Source organism: Lepidochelys kempii, chromosome 2 (assembly GCF_965140265.1).
Source record: "Lepidochelys kempii isolate rLepKem1 chromosome 2, rLepKem1.hap2, whole genome shotgun sequence".
In the NCBI taxonomy this organism is placed as follows: domain Eukaryota; kingdom Metazoa; phylum Chordata; order Testudines; family Cheloniidae; genus Lepidochelys; species Lepidochelys kempii.
In genome coordinates, this window is record NC_133257.1 from 5,354,946 (window position 1) to 5,367,176 (window position 12,231).

Below are 12,231 nucleotides of genomic sequence, written 5' to 3' on the forward strand. Positions count from 1 at the left end.
TTAAACCTAATTCTCCCATTCCCCCTTGCATTTCCCTCACTGGCTGTGTGGTGTGGATGCTATCAGCAGAAAGCTTTGAAGAAAATGCAAAAAACAAAACCAGCCATTTCCCCCAAAGGCACCTTCTAAAACAAAGCATAAGGAAGAAACATTCTCACAGGCATTCCCTACTCTTTCGTGGGGCATAAGCCAAACACTAACTGAAAGAATCAGGCAGAAGCTTTCCGTAGGGAGAGGTTATTCCCTGTCTCTCACACAGACACACACCCATCAATCTTGTGTCCTATGCTATGGCTCACACCCCACCCCCTCAAATCATCATCATCCTAGTAATGAAATGCAAACACCACACAGCTATAAAACCTGCTCTGGATGGAACTGCCCTGATTGCAAAGGCTGCGAAGACGTAGCGAAGATGAAGGCTTTGCTTTTCGCCCTGTTGGCTGCAGTCCTGTGTGCGGAGCAAGGTGAGATGCTAATGATTCTTCTCTGCTAGACAAAGAATGTGCAGATGAGAGAGAACCAGCCTAGAAATGGCAGGGACACAGGGAGATTTTACAGCCTCAGTGGTGAAGATGTGACAGTCAACAGTGAATTGACACTGGTGCTGTCCCCTTTGCTGTCTTTGAGCCCCAGCTTGTGACTGGGGTATATCAGAGCGCCTACAGAGAGTGAGTTTCATTCCATTCCATTCAGAGAGCCATGCCAGGTGCAAAGCTTTGTACTCTTGAATACTGGGCTATACAAAGGACCACAGTCCCATGCCCCTAAACTAGGTGACCGGTCTACCAGCTGCATATTATGAGGGCCCGAGGGAGAGGACAATACAGGACAAGGCTAGTTCTGGAGACCTACCTAGACATTGGACAAAGATCATTTATACACTCTGCAATCTTGAGCCTTTTACTCAGATGACCAGTGCTGGCCAGCACCATTTCCTTACAGAAATAACCTTCCATAACTATCCTGTCGCATGGGGTTTGATCCTGCCCAGTGCTGTTCATGCTGCTTCCTATCCAGCAAAGCACGTAATCACATTCTTAGTGGTAAGCATGTGAATACTCTTGTTGAAGTCAATAGGATTACTCCCATGTAGAAGGTTCAGCAGGTGATAAAGTGTTTTGCTGGCTGGGGACCGCGGTGCTCAGCACCATGCTGGGTGGAGCCCTTGGGCAAGAGTTTAACAAATGTGATCAAATACAAAATAAATTTGTACAATGATATAGCAGATATTTGCTAGAGGATCTAACGATACGCAATCAGAGCGATAAGTTCTAGCTGAAAGGCCAGCGGCTGGATCCTTTCAAGGAGATAGCTGTTCTTCTCCAAGGATTCCTGATCTCAATCTGCTTTTCAAAACTACCTCCCTGACCTTGTAAACAACTGCACAGGTGAGTCATGGTCTGCCTATAAGTAATCCTGTCAAACTCACTGGGACGATTTGCATGTGTCAGGTTAGACAAAGTATTTGAAGCACTGGAGCCAACGTAGGTCTGAGTTTGCTCAGTGCATTGTGGGGAGACCTTCAGAAAGAAAAGCTGCGTGTGCTATATGTTTATCTTTTGTTCCCTGTCTGGAGCCGTCTATGATGGAGAAGCTCTGGCTATTAACCAATGAGCATTACTGTTCAATTGTCATGTAAACGGACATCAACAATCATTGTCTGAAACATTTCTACTGCTGTTAGATGTAACATCTGCGGTTATTGTGCCTGAGATTAGAGAAAAACCATCTGTCCCTATTTTTCCAGTCTGTTCAACTCCGTACATTTGATAGCACTTTATACTATTTCCCTAGTAGGATCAGCCGGTTTTCTCAGTGCTGTTCTAAAGAGGAGTGTTCTGCAAGGGTCTAAACTGTGTTGTGTCTTCCTTTTGCAGTTTACTCATTGCGGTGCTTCACTTGTAATGATGAGCCCTCCAACTGGAATTGTATTAAAATAACTAGCTGTGCAGAGAACGACAAATACTGTCTAACAACCTACACGAAAACAGGGCTTGGTGAGTACGTGCAATATCTCAGTAAGGTTTGTCTAAGGCTGTGATCACCAGGATGTCTGAGTATCAGTTTATTGATGATGCAATACGTCCTCTGCCTCACCCCCATGCCAGGGAGCTGGACTCTTTCTTCCCTCTCCTGGGAGGATGAATAATTACTCAGGAGTAATGAGCATAGCATATGAAGAGCAAACTGCACAGCAGTAAGGCACTTCAAATGTCCTGTATCCCTTCTCATGGGGATAGATCCTCACTAATCACACTACAGGGAGGGACCTATTTGGAGAAATAGAATTTACATGCAAAATCCCATTACCAGATCTTGATGCTCAAAAATATATCTGCATTGTGCTGTGCATGCACAAAAGGATTGAGAACCCTAGGGAACGTGGCCCTATAATAACCCTAATGGCATGCTGGCAGTGAATCCTCACTCTCTCCTACTGCTCTAGGTGCTGGGCACTGACCCAGGTTACTAGTGGGAGTGAGGCGCATAGCTGTGAACCATATCGATAGTATCTGCACTGCACCGGTGTCCGCAAAAGCCTCAAACTCCCCAGTCCTCCTCCCCGCACATTCCATGGGCTCCGTTTGAATCCTGGGAAGGATTCTCTAGGGTGTGGTCTCTCCTTTGGCTGTTCCAAAGTCACGGTCAGGAATCTGGAGAGGATGTTCATCGCTTCATAGAATCCAAGGCCGGAAGGGACCATGGGGGTGATCTAGACTGACCTCCTGTATAGCACAGGCCAGAGAACTGCCCCAGAACAATTCCTAGAGCAGATTTTTTTTAGAAAAAAACCCATCCAATCTTGACTGAAAAATTGCCAGTGATGGAGAATCCACCATGACCCCTGCTAAATTCTTCCAATGGTTAATTACCCTCTGTGTTAAAAATGTAAGCCCGCTTCTTTCCAGTCGGAATTTGTCTAGATTCAGCTTCCAGCCACTGGATGATATTAGACCTTTCTCTGCTAGATCGAAGAACCCATTATCAAATATTTGTTCCTCATGTATGTTCTTATAGACTGTGATCAAAAGTCACCCCTTAACCATCTCTTTGCTAAACTACATAGAATCATAGAAGATTAGGGTTGGAAGAGACCTCAGGAGGTCATCTAGTCCAACCCCCTGCTCAAAGCAGGACCAATCCCCAACTAACTTAAATACATAGATTGAGCTCCTTTAGTCTATCACTATAATGATTAAAGGAATTAGAAAACATATCTAAACATTCCCATGCTGCTGCATACTGGTCCGTAACTGCTATCAAGAGACCGGTGCTGTGACGATTGCTGTGCTGAGTGTCTCCAGAGTATGGAATAGCAACGAGTGTTAGGTCGGGCACGGCCTAGCAGATGGACTGGCTGGGTTAAAAGCCTGAGGCAAATCAACCAGTTATAACTGCTGAGAAATGCCCTTCCCTTTGGCTCTTGTTGATTAGCTGCTTTAGTACCATTATCTCCTTGATAAGCAGAGTTGCCAGAACTCAGGGGGACTCCTGAATAAGGATTCTTGGCTCTGTTTTTCTTTCCCCATGAAGGTGAGAAAGCTGAGTACCGCATCACCAAGGCATGTTCTGCTGAGTGTCCTCAAACAAAGTGGAACCTAGGCATAGCAGCCATGTCTACATCCTGCTGTCAGCATTCCTTGTGCAACATCAGCGGGGCCAGCAGCGTGAAAACCAGCTACACAGTGATGGCCATGGGGATCCTGGCCAGTCTCATCTATGTCCTCAGATCCGGGCTGTGAAGGGGCCAGGAAAAGGAGGACGTGATGTCCCAAAGAACCGGCTCGAGCTTCCCCAGTGAGACACCAAACATCCTCTGTGCAAAGGTTTCATCCGGGTTAACACTGCCCTATGCCCGTCAAGGCTATGTCTACCCTAAAGCTAGGGGTGTGATTCCCAGCTCACATAGATGTCCTCGCGCTCTAGCTCTCACTGAGCGAGCACGCTAAAAGTACGAGTGTAGCCATGGTAACACGGAGCCGCAGCAAGCAGCAGCAGGGCCTAGTTGCCCCAAGTGCGCGTCCGCTGCCCGCGTTGCCGTGACTACACTTCTATTGTTAGCATCCTGCTCGATGAGAGTCGGTGCTAGTACGTCTACATGGGCTGGGAGTCACACCACTAGCTAGACTTGGCCTCAGAGTCACTTCAGATTCCATCAGCAAGTCATTCCTCTCTCCGTTTTCGCGCCGTGGTTCTGTCTCTGACCCAACCACACCTCCATGCTTTGCGTTGGTGACCTGGGACGCTCAGCTGAACGGCGCTGCCTGATGAGAAGGGCACCATATCGCGCAAAGTACTAACACTGTTAGAGTTACTTGTTCCAACCTCTGCCCCAGGCCATGTGTAATTCTCCCGGCGACAGTCTCCTCTCTGCCTCCCTTCACCACCGACAGCAAGAGAGCCTTCTCCTCCCCGGCTCACTCACCAGCAGCCTCCCTGTGTTTCTGAACAGACCTTTACTCCCAGGTCTGTCCCCCTTCTGCCCCGCTAACATCAGCCCTGGTGAATGAAAGAAGAGTTGAGTTTATTCACCTATATTTTGTTCCCACCACTGATTTCTGTCTTTTTTCCCCATATACCAGGCATGGCCAAACCATGGCTTGTCACCCACCCCAGGCTTTTTTACAGTTAGTGTGGATCACGGAGCACCCCCACCCCATTCTCCACCTACCAGCCTGGGGTGGGGGAGCTCAGGGCTTGTGTCCTGCGGCAGGGTGGTGGGGCTCCAGGCTTCTGCCCTGCTGGGAGGGGGGTCTTGGGCCTTCAGCCCCACGGGAGGTGCCTGCTGGGGCTCGGGGCTTCAGCAGGAGAGGGGCTGAAGCCCCGAGCTCCGGCAGGCACCCTGGGCTCTCGAACTTCTGAAGATTATCACATACAGCTCAGAGGGTCAGTAAGTTTGGCCATATACCAGTTGCTGGCTTGTATTGTTTCACTCTGTGAAAAGCCCTTTTCGAAACACTCTGTCGGACAGATGCTGGACAAAATAAAGTGTCATTTTATTCCATTGCGTACGCGTCTGATGCGTCAGCTCTGGGCTAGCTGGAGAAAACAGCCCTGCCAAATTGGGAACAAGAACACGGGAGGTCTGAGTCTGTATGGTACTGAAACTATAGTTACCGGTGACAGTATTTACTCCAGATTGCTCTATTCCATGGCACACACTAGCTGGGGCTGTCTAGTGTGTTTATATATAAAAATCTGCCTCCATTTGATCTCATGCCGCAGAGGCAGTGCCATGAAGTGAAGTGGCCTTTTAAGGGGTGCCCAGAAGTGGGGTGCTGCTCCCAGCAAGGTGCCACAAGCCCACAGGTGGCAATGGGATGCCACACGGCGGGGAGGGGTGCACGCTCAGGAAAATTATGTCGCATTTCTGCACCTCCATCTCCCCATCTGCAAGGAATGGGATAATGAGACTTCCCTGCCTCGTCATCGGTGTAGTGAGGCTTAATCCATCATCGGGGGGTATGAAGTGATTTAAGAGCTTCCAGTGGAAGGTGCTCTATAAGCAGCAAGGACTATTATAAAGGGGAAGAAAGGCCCCTTCTTGCACTTAAAGGGAAAGTAGTCAGGAATGTCTGAGTGCCTTGTGAATACTGGGGTCAGGCAATCAGCCACAGAACCCACTCCGTCCAGCAGAATTTTTTTCCGGAAACTAAGCTTCCATTCAGATAAAATCTAAATGTTCTAGACCTCTTGGTTGCTGTGGCAGATGACAGAACAAGGAGCAATGGTCTCAAGTTGCAGTGGGGGAGGTCTAGGTTGGATATCAGGAAACACTATTTCACCAGGAGGGTGGGGAAGCACTAGAATAGATTCCCTAGGGAGGTAGTGGTATCTCCATCCTTAGAGGTTTTTAAGGCCTGGCTTGACAAGGCCCTGGCTGGGATGATTTAGTTGGGGATGGTCCTGCTTCAAGCAGGGGGTTGGACTAGATGACCTCCTGAGGTCCCTTCCAACCCTGATCTTCTATGATTCTATGACAGCCTTGAAAACATCAGCTGAGTGAATGTAAGGTAAGGCAGGGATGTCTTACTTATTAGTGACGCTTATTGCAGTAGTGCCTAAAGGGTATGTCTACACTACAACGTGTCCTGGTCTGTTGGGTGGTAGGTGACAAGTAGGGGTATACACCTTAACTCACTTAAAACCACCTTCACTAAATAAGGAGTCTCCACTAGAGAAGTAGATCACATCATGGAAATACCCCGAGAGAACCTGCTTCAACACAAAATAAAACCCCTCTGACTGCACACTGCTAGTTGTCACCTACCACCCCACATTGGAACTCAACTGGGGTGTCATCAAACAACTACAACACATACTCAATGGGGACCACATCCTGAAAGAAATCTTTCCTGAACCCCCTCTTCTGGCCTTCAAACCCTCCCCCCAACCTCATCATCAGAAGTGAGCTCCCCACAGATCAGGACCCACCAACTCAAAGCGGCACCAGGCCCTGCCAGAACAGCAGATGCAAAACCTGCAGACATACCTCCGCTGCTACAGTGACCAATGCCCTTGACAACACACCTTTCAGGATCCTGCACATGCCTATCATGACATGTGGTATACAGACAATCACTGCGCTCTAGAGTGAACTCACACAGGAAAATGATGAAAGACGAAAACACCCCATGACATCACCTGTAGGTGAGCATTTTTCCCAAAGCAATCACTCCATAGCTGACCTCTCAGTCCTCATCCTCAAAGGAAACCTGCACAATACTTTCAAAAGATGATCTTGGGAGCTTGAATTCATCACTCTGCTAGACACCAAAAATCTCGGACTGACCAGAGACACTGGATTTATGGCTTATTACATCCTATAATTTACTAACCCCCAAGTTTTGTCCCATGACTGCAAAGGTGTTAATGGGCCACTCTACCATGAATGGTCCCTTAGAATATGTGCTAAACAATCTGTTCCACCTTGCATTTTGCTCCGATTCTGGGAGCCCCTTTCCCAAACCTGAAGAGCTCTGTGCTCTTCTTCATCAAAAGCTTGTCTCTTTTTCATCAACAGAAGTTGGTCCAATAAAAGATGTTACCTCTCCTTCCTTGTGTCTCTGAGGCTATGTACACACTACAGCTTACGTCAGTATAAGTTATGTCGCTCAGGGGTGTGAATAGGCCATTGCCCTGACATATGTTATGTGACATATGTTAGACTGACCTAAGCACTGGGGCGGACGGTGCTATGTCAGTGGGAGAGATTCTCCAGCCAACAGCGACCGCCGCTCGTGGGGGCTGGAGTAATTCAGTCGACGGGTGAGCACTATCCCAGCAGTTTAGAGAGTCTGCATTAGCAGCATTACAGCAGCACTGGTGCAGCTGTGTGCTGTGAACTCTGGAGTATAGTCGTTGGCCGATACCCTAAAGTTACTCTATCTGGTAGCATCCTTCTATTCAAGGTGACCAACAAAGCTGTCCAGGGCTTGCTGTATCACTCCCCACATCTGCTAACTAGCCACTTAGCTGTTACCACCCGACCTTCACCTCTTCCTTGGTTTATTTCCTCTTTGATGACTGTTCAGTTGGCACACTGTATTCTGCCCCTCTTGCTCCTGTAAGGAATTTGGGTAGCTGTGTCAAGGTTCCTTCCCCACTCTGAACTCTAGGGTACTCTGCATGAAAACCTCCTAAGCTTACTTTCACCAGCTTAGGTTAAAACTTCCCCAAGGTACAAATTAAATTTTATCCTTTGCCCCTGGATTTCCACTGCCACCACCAAACTTTAACTGGGTTTACTGGGAAACGTAGTTTGGACACGTCTTTCCCCCCCAAAATCCTCCCAAACCTTGCACCCCACTTCCTGGGGAAGGTTTGGTAAAAATCCTCACCAATTTGCATAGGTGACCACAGACCCAAACCCTTGGCTCTTAGGACAATGAAAAAGCATTCAGTTTTCTTATAAGAAGACTTTTAATAGAAGTAAAGGAATCACCTCTGTAAAATCAGGATGGTAGATACCTTACAGGGTAATTAGATTCAAAACATAGAGAATCCCTCTAGGCAAAACCTTAAGTTACAAAAAAGACACACAGACAGGGATAGTCATTCTATTCAGCACAGTTCTTTTCTCAGCCATTTAAAGAAATCTTAATCTAACACATACCTAGCTAGATTACTTACTAAAAGTTCTAAGACTCCATTCCTGTTCTGTCCCTGGCAAAAGCAGCATACAGACAGACACAGACCCTTTGTTTCTCTCCCTCCTCCCAGCTTTTGAAAATATCTTGTCTCCTCATTGGTCATTTTGGTCAGGTGCCAGCGAGGTTACCTTTAGCTTCTTAACCCTTTACAGGTGAGAGGATTTTTCCTCTGGCTAGGAGGGATTTTAAAGTGGTTTACCCTTCCCTTTATATTTATGACAAGCTGACAGCTTTTTTTCATTTTACCTAGTCCCTTTGTCTTACGGAGTTCCCTACTTATTCTTTGTTTTTACATTCCACTAACCAGTTTCCTCCGGGTAGTTTTTTAGCTCTTACCATATCTCCAGCACTTGTTCTGATCCACACTGCCATCCTCAGGGGGTTGATATCCCCTGTCCTTATGTCCTCATCTAAGGAATTTACAATTCTGTAATTTTTGCCATTTCCCTTCCTTGCCCTTCTCCTTGCAGGTCCTTCTTCTGGTGCCAGAGAATCTACCCTTTTCTTTTTCCTCATTTGCCTCCAGTCTTCCTTCATGCTTTCCCTAGCCTCAGTGTCTGTCCTGGTGTCAGTGTTGTTTGTTGTCTCTTCCATCTCACTCTGCCTGGCTTCTCAGCCAGCCAGCCACAGCTCAGCAGGCCGGCAGCCTTCTGAACCCTATTTCAGCAGCCCCAGCCCTGTCACAACTCCTCCCAGCCAGCCAGCCTCTTCCCTCCCAGCTCTCTCAAGCCAGCCCAGCCCCCTTCTGCTCCAGACCTCCTGCCTTTATACCACCCAGCTCCTTCCCCAGCTGGGCTTCATCTGTAATTAAATCTGGGGCACCCCACAGGTGCAGCCTGGGGGCTTAATTGGCCTCTTTGCCTGCGTGGGGTACAAAATCCCATGTGCCTTGTTGATTTCTTGTGGTGCTATGGCTCTACTCTGTATTGCCTGACTTTTGTCAGTTTCAGTTGGGCATTATTTCCCCTTAGCAACCTTAACTATAGCTAACATGTTTTTTTCAGTTGGTCTGACATGTCAAGAACAAATTCTGGCTCCCCGGACTAGTTAATGGCCCGTGTTGTTTCCCCCGATCACGAGCAGCCCTGTAGAGAAATGCACATCTGTACCACATGGGTTTCCACACTGAACTCCCCAAACTGCCATGGTCCCATCCTTCTATGTGCAGGGCTAAGTGTAAAACCCAGAATGGATTCTCTAACATGCCTGCTTGGCTGTTTGAAGATCCTAGCCAGGAGTCTGGGAGCAGAGGTTCTCTGGACATTGACTACTGCCCGGTACCTGCCAGTGCTGTAAAGTGAATGCCATGCTCAATGGTTTCAGGGGTTCCTAGTACCAGTAATGACCTCTGGGTTGTGTATTGAGGACTGTGGTGGAATTCCAAGCTATTGGCAGAGTGCAAGGTAGGGGCTCCCCACCAAAGCCTGAGATAACAGTTTGTTTGCAGCCAGCCAGCGTAAAGCAAAGTGTGGTGAGTTGTGCCTCTCTGTTTTAGGGAGCAGCCCGTTGTTTTCTCTCTGTTTTGTGGTTTGCATGTTCTGACTTCTAAGAAAGTCAATTTCTAAGAAATCAATTTGCGTTTGTACCTAACTTCTCTGTGTGAATGCTGAGAGCACAACAGAGAAACCAGTGCCAAGGACGGGATTATACAAAAATAAAGAAAAGGGAGAGCAAGGATAAAATGGCTGCATGGACTACAGATGCACAGTTCCAATTTAATGAAACAGAGGACAATTTTGCAACCTATTCTGTCCTCAAAGACTTAACCAGTGGTTTTAGACCAATGTTCTAGAAGATACTGCTACACAGAGGGCTGGCTTCCTAACATTGGTGGGTTAAGCCACATCTGCAGTGCCAAAAGCGGGGAGCATGGATCAGCATTCATGTCACGCTCCCCGGCAATACCTGGCCCGGGAAAGCTAATGAGCCAACCATCAGACCAAATTTGGCGATGAACCCTGGTCACCTGCCACCTGAGGCTAAGAGGAAGTGCCTAAAGTCACAGGTTTGCCACAAGAACATGGTAAAATGGAAATTAAGGACGTAACAGAGATTAGAAGGATACATTATGTGCCTTCTACCATTTTTTTTAACAGAGTGATGTAAGTTTCATCGAAGAAAGCCAACAGAAGGAGAACGAATCTCTGAATTTTTGGCAAGCCTGAAAAACCTGTCTGCCACTCCTTGCTTTGGGAATTTTCTGAAAGAGGCTCTCAGAGATTAATTTGGTTTCGGACTTAAACATGGGAGAGGCTTTTGAATGGTGTCCATGACATGGCACTGCAATTATGTGGAGCTGTGGAGACTGCTTTGTGGTTTGCCCCTTTACACAGGGAAACAGAGAGAGGGAAATTCTGTGTATAGAATCTCTTTCCTAGATGACCTCCCTATTACAGCTAAGGAAATTGCTCTGGAAACAAGAAATGAGCCAACTTTGATTATGCTTCCAGAGTGGCCGTTTTTCATAACCAAGAAGCCACATGGCCCTTACAGGAATCTGGAGTTCTCCGTGGAAGATGGTGGTTTTCTATAGGGACTACAAGCACTAATACCTAAAGGCTTACAGAGAAGAATGCTAGCAGAATTACCTGAGTAGCACCCCGGAGTAGTAAAAATGAAGGGGGTGGCCAGAAGTTATTTCTGGTGGCTAGTGTTAGATCGAGATATAGAAATGGAAAGTAGCCAGTGTGACTCCTGTAAAAGGCATTGAAACATGCCATTAAAGGTACTAGGTCACACATGGATGTGGGCCATGGCAATGTGTTCAGCGGTGGTTGATGCTTGTTCCGGGTGTGCAGAGGCGGTGCAGGTGACAACAACCTCTTCTGTCAAAAGAGCCGAAGTACTTCACAGTACGTTTGCCGCCTGTGGGTTACCTGAGGCATTCGTTTCAGGTAACGGCCCACAATTTATTTGGGAGGCTTTTCAGACATGACTATGGCAAAACTCTGTGAAACATACGAGCTTGGCTCCTTGCCACCCAGCCTCAAATGGATCGGCAGAGCATTTTGGGTAGACACGGACATAGGCTTAAATTGGAAATGATGAGAGACCCTGCCACACTGCATTGCAAAGTTTCTGTTCACATATAAGTCTACTGCATCGTCTGCCACTTCGAAGACTCCAGCAAAGTGCTTTTTAAGACATCGGCTATGTACCAGATTTGGTTTATTTAGACCAGAATTACCGAGAGCACAAGATGAAAGACAGCAAACTGCAAAAACCTCACCATACAAACCTCCCAGGGTTTTCTGCCTATGGCAAACGGTGTGCGTTCAAAATTACGGTGGCGCGATGGAATGGGGAAAAAGGATGGCAGATACTGGGACCGGTAGCATATTTGCTACCCCCTGCATCTGAGCTCAGATGGCTAGTCCAAGCCACTGCCGGTGCTGTAACGTCCACGCTGCTGTTCTTTAGTGTGGTCGCTCAAGCCAAGCTGTGTACCTGTGTGGGGGGAGGGATAGCTCAGTGGTTTGAGCATTGGCCTGCTAAACCCAGGGTTGTGATCTCAATCCTTGAGGGGGCCATTTAGGGATATGGGGCAAAAATCTGTTGGATGATTTAATTGGGGATTGACCCTGCTTTGAGCAGGGGGTTGGACTAGATGATCTCCTGAGATCCCTTCCAATCTTGATATTCTATGGTACCTGGCCTAAGAGGCACACTCCCAGCCAGGTGGAGTGACTTGTGCAGCTCTATTCTAGGGAGCTTTGCCTCTCTCGGTTTTGTGGGTTCTTGTGTTCTGAATTCTATGAAATGAAGTTACATTTTTTATCTAACTTCTCTGCATGTAAGTGGTGAACACAGCACGGTTGGGGCATTTCCTGGCAGATCTGAAATCTGAGCTAGAACTTCCCCCTCTTTTGTTATTAATTGCTAAGAAATGCCCTCCCCATTGGTCCCTGCTGCTTTGCTACTGCAATACAATGATCTCCTTTGGGTTATCGGAAAATAGGGAACTTTTGTAATAATGCTGCCCTTTGTTTTCCTGTCCTGGGTCAGATGATGAGTGTCGGATCCTCATCACCAAAAAATGTTCCAGGGATTGTCCAGAGAATGTAGGTGGAGAATC

The 12,231-nt window shown here is 47.4% G+C and overlaps 1 protein-coding gene and 1 long non-coding RNA gene across 2 annotated transcripts in view; one reads left to right on the forward strand and one right to left on the reverse strand.

Annotated features, from left to right (window-relative positions):
* The window catches only part of LOC140906310 (uncharacterized), an 82,140-nt gene extending 73,264 nt beyond the window's left edge, over positions 1 to 8,876 (reverse strand). Inside the window, exon 1 of the long non-coding RNA XR_012157060.1 lies at positions 8,493 to 8,876. This is a non-coding gene — a long non-coding RNA (uncharacterized lncRNA). The remainder of the gene's footprint in view (positions 1 to 8,492) is intronic.
* Positions 345 to 5,006, forward strand: LOC140906306 (lymphocyte antigen 6E-like). Its single transcript, XM_073329976.1, has 3 exons — positions 345 to 467; positions 1,881 to 2,000; positions 3,538 to 5,006. Exons 1-3 carry the CDS (start codon positions 416 to 418, stop codon positions 3,744 to 3,746), a joined length of 381 nt encoding a protein of 126 aa, XP_073186077.1. The 5' UTR covers positions 345 to 415; the 3' UTR covers positions 3,747 to 5,006.
* Positions 8,877 to 12,231: the final 3,355 nt, after the last annotated feature.

Excerpts from the sequence above, each read along its gene's own strand:
- LOC140906306 (XM_073329976.1), top strand. The coding sequence starts at position 416 with ATGAAGGCTTTGCTTTTCGCCCTGTTGGCTGCAGTCCTGTGTGCGGAG. Across the intron at positions 468-1,880 it reads AGTCCTGTGTGCGGAGCAAG|TTTACTCATTGCGGTGCTTC; the intron begins GTGAGATGCTAA and ends TTCCTTTTGCAG. Across the intron at positions 2,001-3,537 it reads CTACACGAAAACAGGGCTTG|GTGAGAAAGCTGAGTACCGC; the intron begins GTGAGTACGTGC and ends TTCCCCATGAAG.